General features: G+C 37.3%; 1 protein-coding gene across 1 annotated transcript in view; it reads left to right on the forward strand.

The window, feature by feature from the left end:
- Positions 1-25,794, forward strand: part of GABRA1 (gamma-aminobutyric acid type A receptor subunit alpha1) — a 60,140-nt gene extending 34,346 nt beyond the window's left edge. The window contains exons 6-9 of the mRNA XM_061188419.1: positions 5,729-5,872; positions 15,553-15,705; positions 20,678-20,880; positions 25,483-25,794. Of these exons, the coding sequence (XP_061044402.1) occupies positions 5,729-5,872; positions 15,553-15,705; positions 20,678-20,880; positions 25,483-25,794 (812 nt within the window). The remainder of the gene's footprint in view (positions 1-5,728; positions 5,873-15,552; positions 15,706-20,677; positions 20,881-25,482) is intronic.
- Positions 25,795-26,122: the final 328 nt, after the last annotated feature.

Genomic DNA, 26,122 nt, shown 5'->3' on the forward strand with positions numbered 1-26,122 from the left:
GGTCTATTGTGTCATTTAAAGCTTCTGTTTCCTTATTTATTTTCATTTTGGATGATCTGTCCATTGGTGTAAGTGAGGTGTTAAAGTCCCCCACTGTTATCGTGTTACTGTCAATTTCCTCTTTTATAGCTGTTAGCAGTTGCCTTATGTATTGAGGTGCTCCTATGTTGGGTGCATATATATTTATAATTGTTATATCTTCTTCTTGGATTGATACCTTGATCATTGTGTCGTGTCCTTCATTGTCTCTTGTAACATTCTTTATTTTAAAGTCTATTTTATCTGATATGAGTATAGCTACTCCAGCTTTCTTTTGATTTCCATTTGCATGGAATATCTTTTTCCATCCCCTCACTTTCAGTCTGTATGTGTCCCTAGGTCTAAAGTGGGTCTCTTGTAGACAGCATATATATGGATCTTGTTTTTGTATCCATTCAGCAAGCCTGTGTCTTTTGGTTGGAGCATTTAATCCATTCACGTTTAAGGTAATTATCGATATGTATGTTCCTATGACCATTTTCTTAATTGTTTTGGGTTTGTTTTTGTAGGTCCTTTTCTTCTCTTGTGTTTCCCACTTAGAGAAGTTCCTTTAGCATTTGTTGTAGAGCTGGTTTGGTGGTGCTGATGTCTCTTAGCTTTTGCTTGTCTGTAAAGCTTTTGATTTCTCCATCAAATCTAAATGAGATCCTTGCCGGGTAGAGTAATCTTGGTTGTAGGTTCTTCCCTTTCATCACTTTAAGTATATCATGCCACTCCCTTCTGGCTTGTAGAGTTTCTGCTGAGAAATCAGCTGTTAACCTTATGGGAGTTCCCTTGTATGTTATTTGTCGTTTTTCCCTTGCTGCTTTCAATAATTTTTCTTTGTCTTTAATTTTTGCCACTTTGATTACTATGTGTCTCGGCATGTTTCTCCTTGGGTTTATCCTGTATGGGACTCTCTGCGCTTCCTGGACCTGGGTGGCTATTTCCTTTCCCATGTTAGGGAAGTTTCGACTATAAACTCTTCAAATATTTTCTAGGGTCCTTTCTCTCTCTCTTCTCCTTCTGGGACCCCTATAATGTGAATGTTGTTGCGTTTAATGCTGTCCCAGAGGTCTCTTAGGCTGTCTTCATTTCTTTTCATTCTTTTTTCTTTAGTCTGTTCCGCAGCAGTGAATTCCACCATTCTGTCTTCCAGGTCACTTATCCGTTCTTCTGCCTCAGTTATTCTGCTATTGATTCCTTCTAGTGTAGTTTTCATTTCAGTTATTGTATTGGTCATCTCTGTTTGTTTGTTCTTTAATTCTTCTAGGTCTTTGTTAATCATTTCTTGCATCTTCTCAATCTTTGCCTCCATTCTTATTCCGAGGTCCTGGATCATCTTCACTATCATTATTCTGAATTCTTTTTCTGGAAGGTTGCCTATCTCCACTTCATTTAGTTGTTTTTCTGGGGTTTTTTCTTGTTCCTTCATCTGGTATATAGCCCTCTGCCTTTTCATCTTGTCTATCTTTCTGTAAATGTGGTTTTTGTTCCACAGGCTGCAGGATTGTAGTTTTTCTTGCTTCTGCTGTCTGCCCTCTGGTGGTTGAGGCTATCTAAGAGGCTTGATGGGAGGCTCTGGTGGTGGGTAGAGCTGACTGTTGCTGTGGCAGTCAGAGCTCCGTAAAACTTTAATCCACTTGACTGTTGATGGGTGGGGCTGGGTTCCCTCCCTGTTGGTTGTTTTGCCTGAGGCAACCCAACACTGGAGCCTACCTGGGCTCTTTGGTGGGGCTAATGGCAGACTCTGGGAGGGCTCACGCCAAGGAGTACTTCCCAGAGCCTCCACTGCCAGTGTCCTTGTCCCCACGGTGAAACAGAGCCAGCCCCCACCTCTGCAGGAGACCCTCCAACACTAGCAGGTAGGTCTGGTTCAGTCTCCCCCAGGGTCACTGCTCCTTCCCCTGGGTCCCGATGCACACACTACTTTGTGTGTGCCCTCCAAGTGTGGAGTCTCTGTTTCCCCCAGTCCTGTCGAAGTCCTGCAATCAATTCCCACTAGGCTTCAAAGTCTGATTCTCTAGGAATTCCTCCTCCCGTTGCCGGACCCCCAGGTTGGGAAGCCTGACGTGGGGCTCAGAACCTTCACTCCAGTGGCTGGACTTCTGTGGTATAAGTGTTCACCAGTCTGTGAGTCACCCACCCAGCAGTTATGGGATTTGATTTTACTCTGATTGCGCCCCTCCTACCGTCTCACTGTGGCTTCTCCTCTGTCCTTGGACGTGGGGTATCCTCCTTGGTGAAGTCCAGTGTCTTCCTGTCGATGATTGTCCAGCAGCCAGTTGTGATTCTGGTGCTCTCGCAAGAGGGAGTGAGAGCACTTCCTTCTACTCCGCCATCTTGGTTAATCTCATCACCGAAAATTCTTACTAACAGCAGTGGAGTAGAATGAATGGCATTCTATGTTCTTATCTTGGTTTTCCCACTAAGTAACTATGCACCCTTAAACAAGTCATTTAATGTACCTGTGCCCCAGCTTGCCATTTGTAAAATGAAATAAACTATGTGACTCTAAAAGTTCTTCCACATTAACATTCAGTGATTCCAGGTCACCATAAACCCAGTATGTCCTCTTTGGTAAGACCCTTCCACTTGACAAACAAGGGTTTATCATGACCAGAAAAACATTTTACTGAATATAGGTACCTACAAATTTTAAGTGATATGGTTCTTTTCAAATGTGTGCTCTGGCCTCTCCAAAGGGATTTTCTTTTTTAATAAATAAAGTTTTAGACCCTCCTAACAAATGCAGTCATGCCACTATATACAATTCTGAAATGCTTAATTTTTTTTTGTTTTTTTTTTAAGTCAATGAGTTGTGTTAAGTCAATGGGAGAAATCCTTTCACAATGTATATGTATAATAAATCCTCACGTTGTACACTTTAAATATCTTACAGTTTTATTTGTTAATTATACCTCAATAAAGCTGAAAATAAATTAATAAATGATTACTGCAGTTAAAAAAATTTCATTGAGGACCACCACAATTAATAAAATAAAAAAGGCAATGACAATAAACTCTAAAATTATCCACTGTCACTCTTACATGTTTCTGAAAGAAGCCATAACCACTAAATTCATTCCTAGTATATTCTCTCAAACTTCTGAAAAAACTTGTTGAAAAAGCTATCTGACTGTAAGTTGGTTCAGGAATGATGCTGGAGCAGACAGGATACCCACATAAAATCTGGGGAATACTAGCTACATTTTTCTGCATCAATCACCCAGAAACAAGTGGTCACTCTAAAGAGAATGTGGTTCAGAGAATGAGGGGCACGGGCTCACATCTGGTTTTAGGCAGCCTCATGTTTGTGTGAAAAGGCCACCATTATTTTACATCTCATAGTATTGTAGTTTGGACAAATACAGATTTGGACAAAGTACCCAAGCCAGGTTACCATGGGGTGAGGGTTGTGTTGAGCAGGGACTCATTATGACTTCTGAGCCACAGGCATGTTTGCCTTTGAGGGCCGTTCCTCCAAACATATATATTAAAAATGTATTTTAATTTTTATTTTCTCTTTTAAATTTTTATATTTTATGACGATGTTAATAAAAAGTTGGATTATATTCATTTTTTCTTCTGATTTTAAAAGAAAGTGAAACATGTCTGTGCCTCCTAAAAGCATTGTAGGCCCTAGGTACGGAGCCTACTGTCCCTAATGGAGAAGTTGGCCAAGGGGTAAAGCTTTCACCATGAGGCTAACTTTTGCTATCATATCTCCCACTCAGAAGCCCTGGAAACTGTTTTTGCTAATGCAACAGCCCTTCCATGTTTATCTCTCTACATCTAAACAGAGGAGAATAGGTACCATCATTACAACCTAAATGACGTGGGTGTTCTGTGACTAGACATCAGAAAAGCTATGGAATTCCTTCTCTTTCTCCTTCTCTGTCTCTCTCACTCTGTACATCTCCTCTTCTAACCTTCCTGAATTAAAGATCAGGATTATGACCTAACCTCTCCTATAGGAGGATGACTAGGTTAAAGTGTTACGTGACAAATAAGAATGATTGAGAAGTGCAAAGAGCTATATGGTACTCCTCCTCCTCCTCTTCCTCATCATCATGATAGCAAGTATCTATGAGAAGGATAATTAATTAAAAAGAAAGTAAAATCACACTTTCTTTAAAAATGGAGGTATCACCTCACACCAGTCAGAATGGCCATCAACAAAAAAATCTACAAACAATAAATGCTGGAGAGGGTGTGGAGAAAAGGGAACCCTCTTGCACTGTTGATTGGAATGTAAATTGATACAGCCACTATGGAGAACAGTATGGAGGTTCTTTAAAAAACTAAAAATAGAACTACCATATGACCCAGCAATCCCATTACTGGGCATATACCCTGAGAAAACCATAATTCAAAAAGAGTCATGTACCACAATGTTCACTGCAACTCTACTTACAATAGCCAGGACATGGAAGCAACCTAAGTGTCCATTGACAGATGAATGGATAAAGAAGATGTGGCACATATATACAATGGAATATTACTCAGCCATAAGAAGAAATGAAATTGAGTTATTTGTAGTGAGGTGGATGGACCTAGAGTCTGTCATACAGAGTGAAGTAAGTCAGAAAGAGAAACCAACAAATACCATATGCTAACACATATATATGGAATCAAAAAAAAAAAAAAAGGTTCTGAAGAACCTAGGGGCAGGACAGGAATAAAGACGCAGATGTAGAGAATGGACTTGAGGACACGGGGAGGGGGAAGGGTAAGCTGGGATGAAGTGAGAGAGTGGCATGGACATATATACACTACCAAATGTAAAATAGATAGCTAGTGGGAAGCAGCCACATAGCAGAGGGAGATCAGCTCGGTGCTTTGTGACCACCTAGAGGGGTGGGATAGGGAGGGTGGGAGGGAGACGCAGGAGGGAGGAGATATGGGGATATATGTATATGTGTAGCTGATTCACTTTGTTATAAAGCAGAAACTAACACACCATTGTAAATTATATTCCAATAAAGATGTTAAAAAAAAAAAAAAGGATGCTTAGTAAAATTTCCAGTGTTATCACATTTATCATGACCTTCCCCTGGCCTGATATAATCTGGACCCAGGCTACTGCCTCTAACCTCATTTCAACTCTTCATTCTGGCCACATTGGTCTTCTTGTTCTTCGTTAAATATGTCAAGCTTTTACCTGCCCTGGAAGAAGAAACTTGTTAGCTCATCTATCCAGCGTACCCTTCCCCAAGACTTACATGGCTCCCTCTCACATTTCTGTCATGTATTTGTATAAATATCATTTCCTCAGTGAACCTCTTTGAGTCCCTTACCTAGAATAGGCCCCATCCCCTTCATTCTCTATCATCATATCTGTTGTATATGGCTTTACTGCATTTAACACTACTTGAATTATGTATTCATTAGCTTCTCTGCTTTTGTCCCCACTACTGCAATGCATGTTCCACAAGATCAGGTGTTTGTTATGTTCACTGCTGTATCCTCAGCAAGGTACTTAGTCCTTTGTAGATGCTTAAATACCATTTGTTATGAGTGAACAGATAACTGAATGAATCAGGAAAATGTGTCTCAGTTTTCCTAAACTAAGGGATATGGGCTCTCCTTTCCTAGGCTGACCTCTGGAACCATGCGTTAGAAAATATGAAACTGATAGAACACACAAACTAACTAGGAGAAGCAAAGTGGCAAAACACATGGACCATCTTCCATTCTTTCCTTTTAGATGCTTACACGAGAGCGGAAGTTGTTTATGAGTGGACCAGAGAGCCGGCACGCTCAGTGGTTGTAGCAGAAGATGGGTCACGCCTAAACCAGTACGATCTTCTTGGACAAACAGTAGACTCTGGGATTGTTCAGTCTAGCACAGGTAAGTGCCATTTAGTTACTTTAGATATGGGAGAAGGACCAGAAGAAGTTTTTGTAAGAATGTGCAAATTCAGTTAAGTCCTTCAATGACTCAAGTAGAGAGAGTGAAAATTGCACTAAACTGGGGAACAGTGGACTGGGAGCTAGTGTAAACTCTATAGACCCGTGACCTTGAATTTGACATTTAATGCCTTTTGGTCTCTGGGGGGTTTTGTCGTTGTTGTTTGTTTGTTTACAAAATGAAGAAGTAGTTCCATGTGATCAGGGTAGCATTGTGTTTAGACATGTGAACTTCTGGAGAAGAATATATGGGTTAAATCCTTATTCCTCCAGTTTGCCAGTTAATTGTGGTCACCTCACAGGGTTGTTGGAAGGAATGAACTAAATCCATGAAGAGTAATCATCACACTTCCTGGCACATAGAAAACTCTTAATAAATGTTAGCTATTAATATCATCTAGGCCCCATTTATTGTCATGATTCAATAAATCTTGGTAAATTTCTAGCAGCAATCATTACACATAGGATATCAGAAAGCCTTTTTTTCCCCACAAATCCATTTGTAACTGTAGCCAGGGATCTTCCACAGCTAAAATCTACACTGATCACTCCATTCTGGAATTAAAAGTAGATGGACCACCATCCTTCTTGGTACTGTAACTGTTTTACCAATGAAATACTCAGAATTAGATCAGATACTATCAAGCAGCTGGATCTAAAATTTTAAACTTTTGAAGTTGTTTCAAGAAATAAGATGAGTTTAGTTATGCAGGTATCCCTTTTGTGACTAATGTACTCCCTTAATCCCAATATTTTTAATTATGTTCAATTACTGAAAGCTTAGCAAGGATCAACAATTTTATGACTGTATTTAAAATTTGAAATTAGTTCATTCACTTTGATTTGTAATTACTAAAAAAAAGACAATTAAGTGATATGTAAAGGCAGAATTGCTCTTTTTCTCAGGAAAATTTCTTCCTTACATTTCAGACTTTATATTAGTACCACGATCATTATAATCTGACCATTCTAAATTCAAGTAATAGGTCAATATATCTTACTCTGATTATTGAATAATCGCTGCTTAACAGGATCTGTCTTTTGCTTACTTTATAGCATCCATGGCTACTGTAGAAGTTGAAATATTTATGTTTCTTGTTTTGAAAAATGGAGAAGATTTTCTCTCAGCTTTGCCTACCTTAGAAATGCACATGGCGTAGTGGGAATGTCTTAGGCTTTGCAGTGAGAAAGATGTGGGCTCAAGTCCTAGTCCTGCCTCTTAGAAGCCTGGTGACTTTGGGAAGGTCATTTATCCAATTAGAAACTCTGTTCTCTTCTAAGAATGGCGAGTCTGTAATTCTGCATTAAAGATGACATAGTATAAAACACGAAGCAGAGTGTTATACAGCAGATGCTCAAAATGGTGTGCAGTAGCTGTTGTTATTGTCCTGAAAACATCCCAGAACGTGGAAAATACCGAAAATTTTTCTTCCTCACCAAGTTATGTTGGAAAAGATACTAAAATGAGCAGTGCTTACTTTTTAAAACTTGAATGCTATTATAAACTGGATATTGTGGCAGGCGCTACAGTCAATGATAGACAAGACACATATCTTGCTCTCATGAAATCTGAAGTCTAAAGGAAGACAAACACAAACTATAGTTATCAAAATGGGTGGTAAGTGTTGTGATTAACATTTTTGGGAGGGCAAGTACGTGTCTGTCTTCTGTATCCCTATGATTTACTACAGTAGATGAAACAGGAGGCACTAAATAAATATTTTGAATTAATGAATAAAAAATAAATGAATCCAGCCTGGGTAATCAAGGAAGGATTGCTGCAGGGGTTGACTTTCATTTTGTCAATCTGTATTTATTGGGATCCAAGTAATCACTATTCTAGGCCCAGGACATTCAGAATAATAGACAAAAAACTTTCCCTCAAGAAATTCTTTCCCTACTATCATTAGAATGGAGGTTGGAGGATGTCAGGGAAATAGTATTTCAAGTGCAATAGCATGCATGCAATAGGACAAATATATACAATGGTTGCTGGGAGGAAGGAGTGCTTCCATTCTATTCTAATGCTAGTGACCTTGGTGTGTCACTGTATCCCTCTTTATATTCTAATTCCCATGTCTGCAAAATGAGTGGCTTAGTTTGATGAACTTGGAGACCTTTTTCACTTTTGGTTTCCTAAATCAGCCTACCTACATTCTTGTTACTCAGAAAAGATATACAGTCCCAAAAGGGCAATAGGTGAGAAAGAGTGGTCCAACCCACCACCACCAAGCTGGCTGGACCTCATAAGTTGGGTTTATTAAAAGTCATCATTTCATGTTAGAGCTGCAAGTTTATCTGTACAAAATAAGATCTTTTCCTTGTCATTCCAATAATGGATATGGGGGGAGGGGGAGGAGAATAAAGAGCAAATTCTCAAATGTGGGAGCTCAGTTTGATGTATGTTTTCCCCTCCACACTAAAACCCTGAACTACCCTTCCTCTGGGTCTCCTTTAGCTCATCAAAAATCCACCTTGATACATTTCTATGAGAAGAAACAAAGAGCTTTTGTAAGGTCTTCAATCCCATATTTCACATCTCCTATAGAGCCTTGAAAACATTAAGATAAATGACATTGAGTGCTATTATCTCCCTGTTTCTGCCAGAAGACTAGGAATGGTGGCAGAAAAGTACACACACATTGAGAATGATTAGATAAAAAGCATCTTCTCCTACCTTAAAATTCTCTGTGGAAGAGAAGCAATTCAGGTCACCTTCTAGAAGGTTAGAAGGTGTTTCCTCACTTGCGTGCAACCAGCACATGTGTGGATACTCACTCACACACACTACCATTGACCTCTTTCAGGTCAAATACCTCTAGATCACTTCAGTGCCATAGGAGGGAAGATATGAGGCTCAATCCAATACTTGGATTTTTCTCAGTGCAAACATATTAGAGGGACAGTCCCTTCATTGGAATCTGCCATCAGTTTGGGGGGAAAAATGAGTTGGAGACTTAGTTTGAAGTGCACTTATTCACCTGGCAGAGCAAACTTGTTACAAGGACACAGAAGGATGAGTCTAGTCAGCTTTCACATCCGATGCAATTCTCTGTTATCCATTCATTTATTCACTTATTCCTTCAACCATTTGCTCATTTACTCTGTTTGACACTGTGATTGGGCCTGGAGAAGAGAGATGAAGGACCCATAGTTCCTGCACTCAAGAAGCTCATGGTTGAGTGATATAAGTAGCTAATATGCATTGTGTTGTTCTAATCCTTATAACAGTCCGAGGTTGTAGGTATTATCATTATCTCCATTTTACAGGCGGGACATAATTGAGGCCTAGAGAGATTTAATAATTTTTGCAAGGTCACACAGCTAGGCAGTGGCAGAGCTGGGATTTGAACTTGGGAAGTCTAGCTATAGAGTGTGTGCTCTCAACCATATGACACACTAGTAATAGGCAAGATAGACATGTGAAAATGCAACAATGTGGTATAGCACAAAGCTTAAAGGGTGGATTCTGGAGTTATACTGTGAGGTTTTGAATGCTGGTTTTACCACTTATTAACTGTGTGACTTTTCTCTGTTCATCTTTTCTCTTGTACTACTTGGAGATGATCAGAGGATCTACTTCATGAGTTACTGTGAAATTAAAATGAGAAAAATGCATGTAAACTGCTTACCAGAGTATCTGACATGTAAAAATTATATAATAAATATTAGATATTACTATTAATAATAATGATGAAGTTAGTACAAGAAAGCTACATGATGACACCTAAGAAGAAGTCATTTCTTCTTGAAGTATGAGGGAGGGCAGTTTGAAACTAGACCGCAGCCATGGCCCCCTGACTCATTCTAATATACCATATTATGCTTCCTAAGGAATTCTTTAAGGAAAGCCCACACAAAAATTATAATTGTAATTAAGGTACATGACAATGTGACTTATACAGAGATGCAAAGTTGTTAAATTTGGCATTAGGTATAAGAATAATATCACGGCTATAAAATAAGAAGAATGTAATATAAAATGCTTTTTTAAAACACAACAACGATGACTGGAAAGTCGTCATATTTACCTAAGTCAATAGACAGGTGTGATCAAAGGAAACGTAGGTGAGTTTTGTCTAATAAGAATGTCTCTTTGTGAATGACTATTGTTTATTCTTAGAATGGATGACCAGGGAAAATTATAGGATCCTCTTTCCTAGAAACAGTCTTCTCTGGATGAGTTAAGGATGACTCTGCAGGGTTGAAATGAATGAGGAAAGCAACTGTTTTCACTGACCAGGGAGCAACAGTGGTGATCGACATTCACCAAAGGAGCCTCAGGACTTCTATTTTTGCAGCCTAATACATGATCTCCAGAGAAATAGTATAACCGTAAGATGTGAAAACAGGTTTGTAGGGTGGAAGGTGGAGAGGGAGATTTACACAGTCATCTGGTCAACCTAATCATATTTCAGATGAGAAGATAGGTCCAGAGGGGTTAAGTGGCCTAGAACTATAACCATTGTTTCCTTATTTCTATTTCAGTATTCTCTGAAGCAGATATTAAAATACCAGCCCCTCCCTCAATGACATTTTTTATTCCTCATTCCTTTGAAAAAGGTAGCATCTTAGAAAACACAAAATTTAGAATACTTGAAAGGAAAGTGATAGCTTTACATGGAATCAGTATCCACTACAATTTTGTTAAAGAAATGAATGGAGCTAGAGAATCCATTTCTATTCTTTCTACCTTTACACTGTAAATCTGTATGTGACTCAGACTTTTTTAGGAGAACTTTCACATCTGTTATTTCATATTATCCTCACAGCATCCCAGGAAACAGTTAAGTAGCACACTATCATATTTACTGAATAAATGAGAAAACTGAAGTCAGATAAAGTTAAGCAAGGAATTTACTCTAAGTAACCCACATTTAAGGAAGTAAAGGATGGAAGCCAGATCTAAAGAAACCCTCAATGCTGCTTTACAAAATTATATTCCTACTTCTTTTCTTCTCTCTCTTTTATTTTGTATTGTGATGTATAAGAAATATTGTCACATCTAATTTACAAGCTTCCCTCAGGGTTACATGATGTGCAAGGATATTTGAATTGCAATTCTTCTAGACTGTTAAATCAGAGGGAAATAATTTGACATGCTTAGTGCATAAGCACTTGATGTCTAGAGATACTCTTTCAATCCAATTTACATGACTTTTTTGTTGTGTTTTTCTTTCATTTTTAAACGATTAGAATGTGATTCTGATTTTGCCACCTTTTGCTTTCCTTATTTAAATGTTATTGGTGGAAATAATCAATAAATAATATATAATAAGAATAGATAAAAGTTTTATTTGAGCCAAACTGTGGACTATAGCCTGTGAGACACAGATTCAAGAAGTGCTCAAATTGTGCTCTACCAGACTACAAAAATGGGGGAGGCTTATAAAGGCAAAAACTGCAAAATTACGTAAGTTGTTTGTCAGAAATTATAGATGTAGCTGGCAAGAAGTAAGGATGTTTATTAAGCAAGGGTTGGTTGGGGTCCGAAATGGATGCATAGTTACATGGGGAGAACTTGAGACCATAAGGTTGCAGCCGGCAGCTGCTAGCAGATATTATTTTGAGAATGGCTAGTGGTGTCCTTGAGTCTGGTAGAGTTCAGAATATTGAAATTCTCAGTGATACAGGAATATATCTGAAACCACATCCACAATGGCCACCCAGATCCATTTTGGATGCCTGAACCTCAGTTATTCCATTTAGATTTTTAAATGCATTCTTTTCTTTAATGGTTAAAGTAGATGTACAATGCATGCTTGATAGGCCACAAGACAGGCTGTTCTGGTTAGCAATAAGTATCAACCAAATCATTTATAAGCCAGAATGACTTCCCCATACCTCAACATGTGAAAATTTCTTCCATCAACATCTTGTACCAAAACTTCTTAGATTTTGTTTAATTGAGGAAGGTGACGTCAAAAGATTTGAAGTTTTCCTCTACTTTTTCTAATTTGTTAGTGAGGAAGTGGTTTATAAAACAAATATAATGTCACATGATAGCTCCTCCAAAAAAATAATCTTTGCAGAATCTTCCCAAAATGTCACATTGTGAACAACAAAAGATGATAATGGAATATATATAGACACTCACCTTTCTGGCATTATATGACAGATGGAATTTTTTCTTTGAGCTGATGACATTTTGCAGGCTACAATTGAATGAATGGTTAGGAATAATAATGCATACTCCTGGGAGGTGAGATGTAACCTGACTATGTCTACCCAAGGCTACATTTTAGCAGAGTCCCAGGAAAAAATGTGTTTTTTTGCATTTTTCTCAAATTTGAATCACTTGTTTATTTCAGATGACCTTGGAGACATTATCCAATTTATCTACAGAAAATAGAAAAAAATTAGATAACATTTTATTTACCTTTCAAAAAAGAGATGCTAGTGAATGTTAATTGCAATGAGTATTCTTAAGCCTCATTCAGCCCTTTTTACCATAGGCAGGTGCTGAATATTTAGGATATGTAAAGCCATGCTATACTCAAAGAACTCTCTCTCTTCTTAATTAGCTTTCAGTTTGGTGGAGGGGTATAAGTACATAAATAACTAAAATTAAAAGTATACAATATATTTATAAGTGTGAACAGAAGCTGTAAATAAATTTGAAGTTACTTAATATTGATCAGTAAATGGCAGGTGTTATCATTAATAACAATCATGAAAACATAAATGACTATATCGATGATTTCCTACTATAGAGAGTATAGGGGGCATTTCTTCTACCAATAATTCTACCAATTCTGACTGGAGAAACGAGAGAAAAAAATGGAGAAAGGAACTAAAATTTATTTTAAAACTCTTATGTAGAATGATCTTAACTAGAGCCCTTATTCTTTATTCTCCCCACAATATACTTATCACTATTTTATAATGAGGAAACTGAGGATCAGAGAGTTTAAGAGAGTTTAAGGCTACACAGCAAGAAAAATAGCATATCTGGGTTTTGAACCCAAATTCATTTGTTTCTAAAGCTAATAAAGTCTCCCCATACAGTACATTTCTTCCTCTTCTACTATGGACTGAGCCCAACCCATATATGAACAAAATATTTGGCTATAGAAGAGGTCAAGTAGGGAATTTTGTTGATCAGATTACTGAGATATGAAAATGTGTGGTGAGACATGAGATGTGATACTGAAACGCGTATCAGAGCTAGGATGTGGAGAGTGTTGAATACTGGTTAGGGAGTTTGCTTGTTAGTACGTAACACTGGATACATTGTTGATTATCACATTGTGGGAAGGGAGAGCAGCTACTAGTGGCATCTAGTGGGCAAGAGGCAAGGTATGTGGCTAAATATCCTACATTACACAAGACAGCTCCCACAATAAACAATTATCTGTTCTGAAATGTCAGTAGTACTGAGGTTGAGAAACCCTGATGTGGATAATGGGAATCCATTAAGGTGTTTTAAGGTATGTACGTATGGTTTAGAACAATCACTCTGACCTCAAATTTAGGGAAAATTGGAGTTTAGGACATGACTGGAGACAAACAAGACAGTTCATAGATTATGGTAGATTTACATTGTAAATCTGCAAAGGAGATAAGAGCAATGACCATGAGATAAGAGATAGACTGAAAGATACTGCACAGGTGAAATTAAAATTGTGATGATCAACTGATTCCTTTCTCTCTCTTTTGGAAGTCCTACTTAACATCCAAGGATTAATTCCAGGTTTTTATCAATAGCCTGAGTGAATAGATAGATGAGAGTGCCATGAATTTAGAAATGGACGCTAAGTGGAAAAGAAGCCCTGCTATATGCTAGTCATTATTTTTTAGGGAAAAATTTAAGTAATATCACTTTTGAACATATTTAGTTGGTGATATCAATGAAAAATCAGTATCTATGAGATGTCTAGTAGATATTTGGAAATACAGTGGTTTTTCAGAGCAATGTCACTTAGAGATGTAGATTCCTGCAGCCATCTGCATAAAAATGACATTAAGAGCAGGGGTGAGAAGGAAAATTCCTTATTAGAGTCAAGAAAAAAAAAAAATAGAGATGACAGCTAAAGACAGAACTATACCAGGAACCTCTACATTTGCTTTGCAGAAAGATGAATATTAGTGCCCGAGAGACAGGAAGAACTCATAACTCTCTGACTGAAATATCCAGTGAGTTAGCAAAAGAAACTGAAAATGAGAGCTAAAAGGAGAATGTGAGTTTAGAGAGTGCTATCAAGATGATAGGGGCAGTCAGCATTGCTTAATTTTTAGTGCTACAAAGAAGGTGGTCAGTGGGCTTGAAGATTGAGATCTCCTTTAAGACTGAGATGTTCAGTTATGGATATTAAGAGATCATGAGCAGTTTTAACCACATTATAGGGGCTGAAGCTGGATGGCCATGAGCTGAGACATAAATCACAGGTTGAAGAGAGAAAAGTTTGGAGTTGAAGGGAAGGACAAAGATAGAGAAATGTGAATACCGCAGAAAGCAATATTTTCTTAGTAAGAATACACCTATTTTTCTCCTACCCACACACAGATAACTAAGTATATATTCAGAGTGAGTAAAGCTAAAAACTTCTAAGACTTGCAGTTAAGAAATAACATCAACTAAAAACAGAAAACACCTCCTACAATTTGGGTTGTGTGTTTATTTCTTTGGGCCTCTAATCAAATCAGACTTTGACATATATAAAGACCATGGAGAGTGCCTAGCTACTCCATTATTTCCCAGACTGGTCTAGGAATTGAGACAAGTTCAAAAGCTAGTGACAAATAGGATTTTTCTGCCCTCACCTTAAAGAATGGTTTGTGTGTATAGGTGGGACCTGAAGAGCTGCATGTTTCGAAACCTTCCCAGGTGATTGTGATGAAGGTGCTCCTCAGAACAAATTTTGAGAGTTCTGTCACACTCTTCTCATTTTGATAATCAGGGTAAGCCAAATCCAAGGTCAGAGAGCTACCAAAAGAAATGCAAGAGCTGGAATTCAACTCCCCTGACTTGGACACCAAAGCTCCTCCATTAGACAGCCTGACTCTTTTCTGCAGAGGACAAACTGGGGATCTGGTGTCTTCTAATCCACGGGTGTACATCATCAGGATCTAGCACATTGCCTTCAGGGTTATTAAAGCCAATCTGTAAATATATGCTCAGCTTTGTCTCTTAAATGTATCAGGTACCGGGATTAGGACATAAGAAAATCGATGAGATCTCTGGCACATCAATCTCAACCTCAGTGTCATGTTGGTGTTTGGTTTTTTTTTAAAATTTTTATTGGAGTATAGTTGATTTACAATGTTGTGTTAGTTTCAGGTGTACAGCAAAGTGAATCAGTTATACATATACATATATCCACTCTTTATTTTATTTTAGATTCTTTTCCCATACAGGCCATTACAGAGTATTGAGTGGAGTTCCCTGTGCTGTACAGCAGGTTCTTATTAGTTATCTATTTTATATACAGTAATGTGTTATGGTGTGTTTTTTAAATGTCTCTTTTCTTTCCTGGATAAAAGCTTTTCTCTCCAGGAACCAGATGTCACGTGGAGAAAGGCTATGTCTAACCTCCAGGTTCTTGCTGCTGAAGGAAAAACTCAGAGATAATTTATTTTCAAGGTCAAATTGCTCACCTTACTGTCTGTTTTACCCTCCAGGAGAATATGTTGTTATGACCACTCATTTCCACCTGAAGAGAAAGATTGGCTATTTTGTTATTCAAACATACCTGCCATGCATAATGACGGTTATTCTCTCCCAAGTCTCGTTCTGGCTCAACAGAGAGTCTGTACCAGCAAGGACTGTCTTTGGTAAGTGCCAATCAAGACGCGCATGCAAGGGTCTGGAGGGCAAGTTGTATCATATCTGTGACATTGCAGATAGAATGAAAAAAATAAAAATACATTAAAATCTGAAGTTAGTACAATAGGAATGTTCAAGGAATTACCATTCTCATTATGACATGATTGTAAAAAAATTCTTTTTTTAAAATAGCAAGCTGTTTTAGTGCATGTTAATCGATGGGATTAATGAACACTTGATTTGCTATTTTAGGAGAAAAATGGAATGAAGCAGGCATAAAATGCATGTGATAGATTAAAATGCACACATAGAAACATTAATACTTAAATCATACATTTAGAATCATTTAGAATCTAATGATTCTAAAACATTAATACTTAAATCATACATTTAGAATCATGTGTCAGTGTATTTTTTGAGAATCTGAGAAAATATAGTATCAGCAGAACTACTTCCTTACATATGTGAAAGCAAGTGGTCCTTATGTAGAAAGAACTCATTGATGACCATGATACCAGTACAGGAATATCTCATTTTACCCAATGTGTGCACTTCTGAAGTTACAAATATTTTTTTCTATGAAAATATTTTAAATGCCTTAGATGCTTTAAGTCAGTCTAATGGAAAAATGTTTAAAGGGTAATAACTTTTTACTAATAGGAAAACTCACTCCCTAATTTATAATTTTAGAAGTTTGTATTTCATATAAAGAGGTATTTCCTGCCTGTATCATAGTACACTGTCTTAAGTGTACTTTTCAGACTGATGAAAACAAGATTTCATCACCAAAAACTTACTGATTCATTCATTCACTCAATCACTGACTTTTTCTTTGAAATCTACTATGAGGTCCTACTAAGTTCTATGCATGGAATGTAGCTGTTACCCTAACATAAACCATTCTTTTCATGAATGTTAAATTCTGGAGCTTAAAATTTGAATAACAATAAAATCATGCAGAATACTTATTGAATGCTTTTATATCAGGCTTTGTTCTATGAAACAACCCTATATTATCTTATTTAACACTAAAAGAATCCTCTGTAATATTATCCCTGTGGTGTAGACAAGAAAGCTAAGGAGCGAGATATTAAGTAACTTGCCCAAGTTCAGAAGCTATGAGGTCAAGAAGTCTGGAGTAAGACCCAGCCTCTTAGCTCTAGAGTCTGTGCGCTTAATGATGATGAGGTACAACTACCCATGTACTGCCTGCTGCAATGACAAGGCATGGAACGGGGTTGTCGTGGGCAACATAATTCATCTGGAAATTATAACCACATATTTAATTGGTGAAAGGTACAATTGTCAAGGTTCATTCCAAAAATATCAACTAGGCACATGCTATGTTTAAAACCCTTTACTACAAAACAGAAGACTTCAGGTGCTTACAATCTAAACTGAGGATTATTCTTGTGCAGAGACCCCTGTGGCATCAGTCATCTCAGGAAAAAAAGCAAGACTCTGTTACAAGGGCCCAGAAAAACATCTTTTCTTCTGAACTTAGCAAGGTGCTTCTGGGTTGGAAACCACGAAATCTTTGCTGTGACATTAGCCTAAGAACACAGCTAAATCAAGACCCAGAATGATTCCACCTGCAGAGCAAAAGAGTAGTTCATTTAAAACTCTTTTTTTCCCTTAACACAATTTGTAAATATTAACTAGTGTTTACGCCACTTATTAGAACTGAAGATTGAACTCTTGTCAGATGCTCACTTCTATATGTGTATGTAGTTTGAGCCCTTTATTCACTTGAAATTTTTTTAAATGAGAACAAAAGACATGGACTTTATGTTTTATGTTTATTTTTGTAGAATGAGCCCAGCACTATAGTGAAAATGATTTTTTAAAATGCTCACTTCCCCCGCCTCGGTCCCCAACAAATCCTACCCTTCCTGTTTGGAAATCCTCTAAAGCACTTTGGAATGTTTTATAAGTCAAAAACCTTGTTCTTAACATTTTCAACAGTCTGCTATCTCAGCCGACTCATGCCCTTTTGGTAAACATAACTGCATATCTGTAAACTCAACCATGGCAAGTGTTTCTGTGTATCAAGTTATATATTTCTAATGTTTTAAGTTCAATAAAATCACAAATACAATTTTCTGAGACCCTCAGCCTTCTAACATTTATTTAGTACACGTCTCTATTCTTCCTAGTGTGCGCTCAGCACATTCCTCTGAGCTGTGGGGAATGCCTGAGAGGGTCATGGGTATTTAAAGAAAAAATACCAAAGGGAAAAAATAAAGCAAAAGTTGTACCTTATAACAGTTTATTAAATGGCATCCAAAATGCAACAAAGCTGGAGCCATTTCATGTCTTAAAACATCATCTTCTTGACCTTCCATGCTCTTTCTCATTTGGAGGCTGTGGTCATGTAATTTTGCTGCCAGATAGACCCAAGTTTTAGGTTCAATCTTCAGTCTTCGAAGTGTCAGTTGCCTATAAAATGCGAGTACAATTAAAATAAAATAGTGCCATTTAAAAGATTAGGTGAGAAAAATAAAATAAAATTTGGAAATTGTCGGGCTCAATACTTGAAACTTAATAGATACTCAACATATTTTTGGTTTTTTCCCTTTCCCTCTAGCAGGAATTGTAACACAACACACACACACACACACACACACCCCTCTCTTTATGTTATTCTTAACTGTTTTTAATTTATGGATACATTTTTTTAAAGAACACTAATTCCCCAATTACTTTTAACAGTTGGTTGCCCACATAAACCAAAATTCAAATAAAAAATGGAATTCACTTTAGCGGGGATTTATCCAAAAGGACTGAAGTTGTCAATAATAAGTTATTAACTATGGGGCTTCCCTGGTGGCACAGTGGTTAAGAATCCGCCTGCCAATGCGGGGGACACGCATTTGAACCCTGGTCCGGGAAGATCCCACATGCCACGGAGCAACTAAGCCCGTGCGCCACAACTACTGAGCCTGTACTCTAGAGCTCTCGAGCCACAACTACTGAGCCCACGCTCTAGAGCCCGTGCTCCGCAACAAGAGAAGCCACTGCAATGAGAAACCTGCGCACCACAACGAAGAGTAGCCCCCACTCGCAACAACTAGAGAAAGCCTGCGCGCAGCAGCGAAGACCCAACACAGCCAAAAAATAAAAAAATGTTATTAACTTTGCCCTTAGTAAGTATCAGGCTAAGTGCTAAACACTTTATTACATTATTTTATTTAATACACACAATAGCCCTCTGAGTTAGACTTATTAAAATTAATTTATAAGGAAATAATTACAAAAAATCCAGAAGCTCAGAACTGTGAGGCAATTTTCCCAACATCACTCAGCAGTTACAGAGCTGGGATTTGAAACTGGGTTGCTCTGTTCTCCAAATACTGACGTTTAATTACCTTGCTCTTTGCTCAAGTGAATATTGATATGTAAATTTGGGGGCTATTTTCCCGCCAATATTCCTTAAACCATTTGTTGGTTACATAATATGGTTAATGCCCCAGAACTTTCTGCAACACCTCCAATGTTCATAGTAAGTCTATTTCCTACAACTGTGACCATGTATCAAAAATATGAGTTAATAAAAATCTCAGTGTTTCTTCTTAGTCCTATCACTTTCTAATAGACTTACAAAGATCATCTATCTTGATAATCGTGGAAACTAGGGAATATTGGATAGTTTAAAACAGCTTAGAAAAATTAGCCACCTACCAGCTGTGTAACCCTGCTGATTCTCTAAAATTAATCAAAAGGGGGAATCATAGGTATGCGTTTTAGACACATGGGATGACAATATCTTCTGTGGCAATAATTTACTTATCTTTAAAATGCTTTCACATATTATTATATTTAATCCTCAAATAATCATGCAAATGTGCAGAACTTTTCCTCTCTTAGAATTTCAACAATGATGTAGACAATCAAGAGAATGAAGTTTAAATCACCACTTTTACAGTTATGGAGACTGAGGGCCCTAGAAGTTAACTCGCTTACTCAAGGCTATAGAGCTAAGAAGTAGTGAGGAACTAGTTACTGGAAGAGGTTAAGATTTTTTCAACACCATGCAACCTAAGCCACCCCCACTGGGTTCCTGTGATTTTTTTTCATACATTTTCAAATGGCTTAAAAGGGAACTTACAGTATTCTAACTAGTTTAGTGCATTACATATAGTAGGTTGATAATATTAATTTGTTAAATGAACATTAATGGATGTCATCATTCACATACCAACTCATATAATAATCTAGGTAAACTAAAAGCAACTGACTTGAAAATTGTTTTGAATATAGGTGATTTTAATCAGTAGGGATAGAGTCACAGAATAGGGAAGATAGGGCAGAGAGAGTAAGACTGTGGACATTTGAATCAGATGAATGTGTTCAAATTTGGTTTTGCTACTTCTGAGCTATGTGACCTCAAGCAAGTTACATGCAACTTATTTCAGGAACATCTTCAAAAGAGTAGCTATTTGAAGAATCAGGAAAATATAGTATAAAGGCCAAAGAGTTAATAATGTAAAAAGATATTATCCTAAAATAATTTAATTATCTATCAATGATGAATTATCAAAAAGTTATTGGTTTCTTGGATTGTATATTCAAAGTACACAGGTAGAATATTAAACAGAGCTGAGGATCCAGAGATTACTTATAGATCAAGGACAGTGAAGATACCTGCTTTCTTTTTCCTAGAGTTGGGGACAGTGAAGGAATATTATTTCCTTTCCTACCCAGGACACCATGTTCAAGACGCCTATTTACGGGAGTTCACTATCTTATTAACAGCTTCTCAATAGCAGAGGAGTTTATCCCTCCAAGAGCTCTCCATCAATACTGCCATACCATGAACTGCAAACTACACTGGGGTTAAATGAAAACTCATCCATCCCAAACCAAAATGGGATGAACCTGAAAACACACTCTGTCTGTGTTTCCCTTTACATAAGTAGGCTGACCTCAGTGATGCAAGTTTGTAGTATGAACCTACAAATTCACTTTCTTTCTTTACAGGAGTAACAACTGTGCTCACCATGACAACTTTGAGTATCAGTGCCAGAAATTCCCTCCCTAAGGTGGCTTATGCAACTGCTATGGATTGGTTTATTGCAGTGTGCTATGCCTTTGTATTCTCAGCTCTAATTGAGTTTGCCACAGTAAACTATTTCACCAAAAGAGGTTATGCATGGGATGGCAAAAGTGTGGTTCCAGAAAAGGTAAATGCTTTAATATTTCCTGTGATATAGCACTATTATGTCTTTTTAAACATATAGGATGGGATGTTTGGACTTGGGGGAATGGATGAAGAATGCAGAGAGAGGGTAAAGAGGATTCTTTGTTTCTTATGTCACAAATGATTAAGTGCTATGAGAATTTTGTTATTGCTAAGGAAAGGTTGTTTCAGTGGACAGATGTTCAGAGTAGAAGGAATGAGATAAAGGAGAAACACAAAGGTAAACATCTCTCCTCAAATACGCTTTCCTATGGTCCCCATTGATGTGAGAACAGTTTTAACACACCTGACATTAGGAGCAATTATGCCATTATAATTTTTGTAACTTGAAAATTATAGTCTTCTGGTTGTTTTCCAAGCCTAATAACTTTGGTCACAAATGTTATTACTTTAATGGCTCAATTGAATTGAGCTTGCAAAATGCATTATCTCTAATTTTCACTAAAGGGTAGGAAACACATTTTCTTTTTCCAAAATAGAGGTTTGCTTTAAGAATCATAACACACAGAATTCACAGAAAAATTCTTCACTGTAGAAAATTATCAAGTCAAGAATATCACTGTTCTTCTCAATTAGAACCTACTTTAGAGTGGATTTTAAAGCATAGGTGGGAGGGACTTCCCCCATGGTCTGGTGGTTAAGACTCTTCCTTCCAATTCAGGTGGTGAGGGTTCCATCCCTGGTCAGGGAACTAAGGTCCTGCATGCTGCAGGGTGCAGCCAAAATAAATAAGTAAATAAATAAAGCACAGCTAGGGAGGATATTTCTACTTCTGGGGTTTGAAGGAAAAATACGTCAAAATGCAAGGGAGCCTTGGGATGGTGGAAAGAAGGGCAAAGTCAGAGACAAAGAGATTCTAAGACATCTAGAAGTAATCTAGGAGGAATCACTCTACAGCAAATATAGAATTCTAGTGTCTTGAGTCAGTCCCTAAATATACAGTTCTGTGGTCAAATACATTTGAATAATTCTGCACACTGTCACCAAGTCACAGTATATTAAAGAGTCTGAGAGGGTGTATAGTAAAGAAATCCATTTAATGATGTTTTTCCCAAAGCTCCACAAATATACTAGAAAAGAGGATCCTTTGTGTTGGAAACATCTACCACATTTAATAGAATCTAAAGTGTTACTGATTATATGATGTACCACTAATATACGTATACATAAGAAAGAAAATATGCTGCCAAGCAAAAGCTCTTTGAGCTTTACCTTTCAGCCACAGGTGAATCAGTTGAACACCTCAATGATCTTGTACACAAGCAACAGCATAGAAGGTTCTGTATCAGATGCACTATCACAACCAAAATGGGCCAGAACCAGTCCTCAAAATTCACCTTGCCTTGAAACATCCTTGCCCAATATAAAAAAATCTCTGAATTTTCAAATCAAGAGCCTTGGCTCAGGTTCAGTAAAGAGGAGACAAGACAAAAGGGACTGCATTTACCAGTTGGAGAAAGGGGTGAGAGAGTGGAGACAGAGTTTTTGTCCAATACTTACCTTAGCCATTGATGGCCTCCATTTGTCCTAGAACAGAAGGGCAGTCCCAAAGGAAAGAGCACCAAAACTGAAGATGAGTGATCATAAGACACTACCAATTGTAAGACATAGCCCAAAGTCATAGATGTGGACATTTAAAAAATGCACATCTTAGAATCACTGGCATACCCTATTAAAGTTCTTCAGAATTAATGATATGCAAACATCGGTGATATGCAACTGAAAAATGAAATGCAAGCACTGGGAAAAGTTGCTTTTCTATCTTAATCCTTTCTTTGCATGCTGCAAGAGGCCAATGTCTTTCTGATTGTGGCTCATCAGTATCAGTTGTCAATGACTTGTTAGATGAATTGAACTTGATCTGGAAAGCATAGAATTTGGGTTGAGGCGTTGGTGAGCTCATAGTTGAGTTTGTATTTCTCTCTTTCTGACCGTATGTGAGTCTTTCAAGTGCTGTGTCTCAAATAAAATATTTCAATCTCTATCAATCTACAGTCCGTGATATTCAGTGTACATATATAGATATAGGTATGGTCATATCTACATCTCTCTCTCTATATATATATATTTTTATGTATATATAGATAGATAGATAGATGCATATACATAATGCCTATATCTGTCATCCTAATGAGAAAGAGAATATTTTTTATAATTTATCTATGTCTCTGTAAAAATCTTCCCCAGGGCTTTGCCAGTTTGATTAGCTTATAATAAGGAGATTGATCACAGTGTGATCCAGGTCTCATTTTGACATTCAGAGAGAATAAATAACATATTTTTCCTGTGACCAGGTGAGTGTTTTCAGGAGAGGTAAAATTTCAATCTCTGACATGGTATAACTTCAGAAAAAAAAAGAAAATCCCCATAGGGCATCATGTTTTCAAGCAAGCATATAGTAGCCTTCTTAAGATCCATCCTCATATGTTTAATTGCTGAAAGAAATACCAACTTCTTAATGAATATGGGGGAGCTCAATATTTTCAGAAATGAAAAAATCTATATTATTTCCTGAGAAACCAACCAGATATTTCTAAATATCCTTTTCAACATGATGCTGCAAAAAGAAAGAAAGAAATAAAACACTTAAGTTGAGAAAATTTAGTATTAGGGTACTATGATAAATTGGCAGGGGGAGAGACGAAATCTACCAATAATACAAACTCTTCTCCAAGAATTTTTCCTGTGGCAGATTATTCATTTCAGTTTATCTAATAAGGTGTCTGTCACTCAACAAATTTTGTTTAGATTAGAACCCATTGCCTCTCTTCAACATCAGAGTGCATATACATTTTATCTAAAGGACATACATGCTTTTCAATGTATCCTTTAATATTAGATCTGCTATTTTCTAAGCAGTGGACTCAATACAAGTTCAGTCTGGCTGTTTGTGTTGAAATAATTCATATCAATTTTTGACTTGTAGTCATTTGGACCACATTCAGAGAGAATCAATTTTACTCATTTTATTTTTGTACAAATAATTATAGAAATTTCTGTCACTCCTCCTAAAGCTTAAGCAAATGTGCCTTCACTATGAAATGGGTGTATACTTGGACTAAGTGGCCTTACTTTTAATGGTGTAATACTAGGAGAAAAAAAAATCTTGGCTTTTTTTTTTTTTTTTAAGTCCCAGTGAATGTATGCTTAAGGATTTGGAGAGGAGAAAAGGTAGCAGATAGGTCATGGAGTTGGATAATAAAGAAATTAACCTGTTAAAATTGCACCTTGTGAGTGAGAAGTATCAGCTCTTCTAGAAGTAATATTTTATTCTGATTTGATATTAAAAACACAGATTGTCCAGAGTATATGGAGTCTGGTTGGTCAAGTTTAGCTGCTCATGAACATTCTCTGTGTAGTTTTTTCACAATGTCAATAATCAGCCTTCACTTCCCTAGGAGTTCTGATTCAAAATGCAAGATTGTGCCCAAGACATTTACACTTAAAAAAATTTTAACTGGTGATTTAGTGTGCACAAAAAACAAGGCTCACTCTTCTAGACTAGTGCTATCCAGCAGGAAAATAAGTGAGCCACAAATGTGAACCATATATATAATTAACATATTTCTGGTAGCCTTATTTAAAAAGTACAAACCAGTGAAATTAAGTTTAATAATGTACTTTAGCCAATATATCAAAAATCTCCTCTTTACATGTAAATAATTCTAAACATTATTTAGGAGAAATATTGCACTTTTTTTTTATTTTTCATACTAAACCTTCAAAATCCTATGTGTTCTTTATACTTCCAGAACATCTCAAATTAGATTAGCCACTTTACAAGTGCTCAATAGTCACAAGTTACTAATGGCAACTGTATCAGAACACATAGCTCCAAACAATGATACACTTTATTTTTGAGAAATGTCTGTATGACAGAAACTCTAAGAAATAATGCACTTGTCAATTACTGCACAGATAACATTGATAAGCAGCTAACTCTGAGCAAGAATTGAATTCAGGATATCCTGACTACCCCTGCTTTGTCATTTGCCCATTGGAAACATGGGGAGAAGGAGCAAATAATAATTAGCTCAGCAATTTTTCACTGCAAAACAAACTACCCCAAAACTTAGTGACCTAAAACAACCACCAAGCATTTTGGGCTGGGAAAAACCTGATGGTATTTCTATTAGTCTGACCTGGGCTCATGCCAAAAAGTCCTTGATACGTGGTCATACTTGGTCCTGCCCAAAACATCCATAAGACGTTTGGTCCACACCAAAGGACTTTGTTATTTGATCCTGTCCAAAACCATTTGGCATGGACCCAATACGCTCATGGACATTTTGGATAGGACCACATTTCAAGGACTTGGCGTAAACCAAATGTCTTACAGACCAACTGTCTTATGGACATTTTGGATAGGAACAAATGTCCTGCAAGGTCACTTGTCAATCTTATAACTAGACGTTTGTATCTGCGTTTTTCATTTTTCCCCAAAATGCAGTCGTAAATTACATTCCTTAGATTTTAAATAAAGCACATGTTTGAGTTCTAAAGTAAAGGTCACTTTGCTCAGTAACTTATAAACGTGCTTCCCACAGTTTACTAAACAAAATACTTTTACTCTTTCCTTCTACAGCCAAAGAAAATGAAGGATCCTCTCATTAAGAAAAACAACACTTACGCTCCGACAGCAACCAGCTACACACCTAATTTGGCCAGGGGTGACCCCGGCTTAGCCACCATTGCTAAAAGTGCAACCATAGAACCAAAAGAAGTCAAGACGGAGACAAAACCACCAGAACCGAAGAAAACCTTTAACAGTGTCAGCAAAATTGACCGACTGTCAAGAATAGCCTTCCCGCTGTTATTCGGAATCTTTAACTTGGTCTATTGGGCTACATATTTAAACAGAGAGCCTCAGCTAAAAGCCCCTACCCCACATCAATAGGTCCTGTCATTCACATTCTGTTGTTCAGTCCTCTGCACTGGGAATTGCTTTCTGTTCTCAACGCAGTAATTCCCATCTGCTTTATTGCCTCTGTCTTAAAGAATTTGAAGATTTCCTTATTTCCATAATTCATATAAGAACAACAGACCCCTGTCTGGCAGTCCAGAGCAGAGCATACAGCTGAGAGACAGGATTCTGAAAGAGGGAGCAAGAGAGAAAAATCACGACAGAAGGAGACAGAAGGGAAGAGAGAGGAAAGGTGGGGGAAGTAGGTCCAAAGACATGAGGAAAAGTAGAAGAAAAATCAAACTTAACTCTATAACTCTGG

The sequence above is a fragment of the Eubalaena glacialis genome, chromosome 4 (genome assembly GCF_028564815.1).
Source record: "Eubalaena glacialis isolate mEubGla1 chromosome 4, mEubGla1.1.hap2.+ XY, whole genome shotgun sequence".
Lineage (NCBI taxonomy): Eukaryota > Metazoa > Chordata > Mammalia > Artiodactyla > Balaenidae > Eubalaena > Eubalaena glacialis.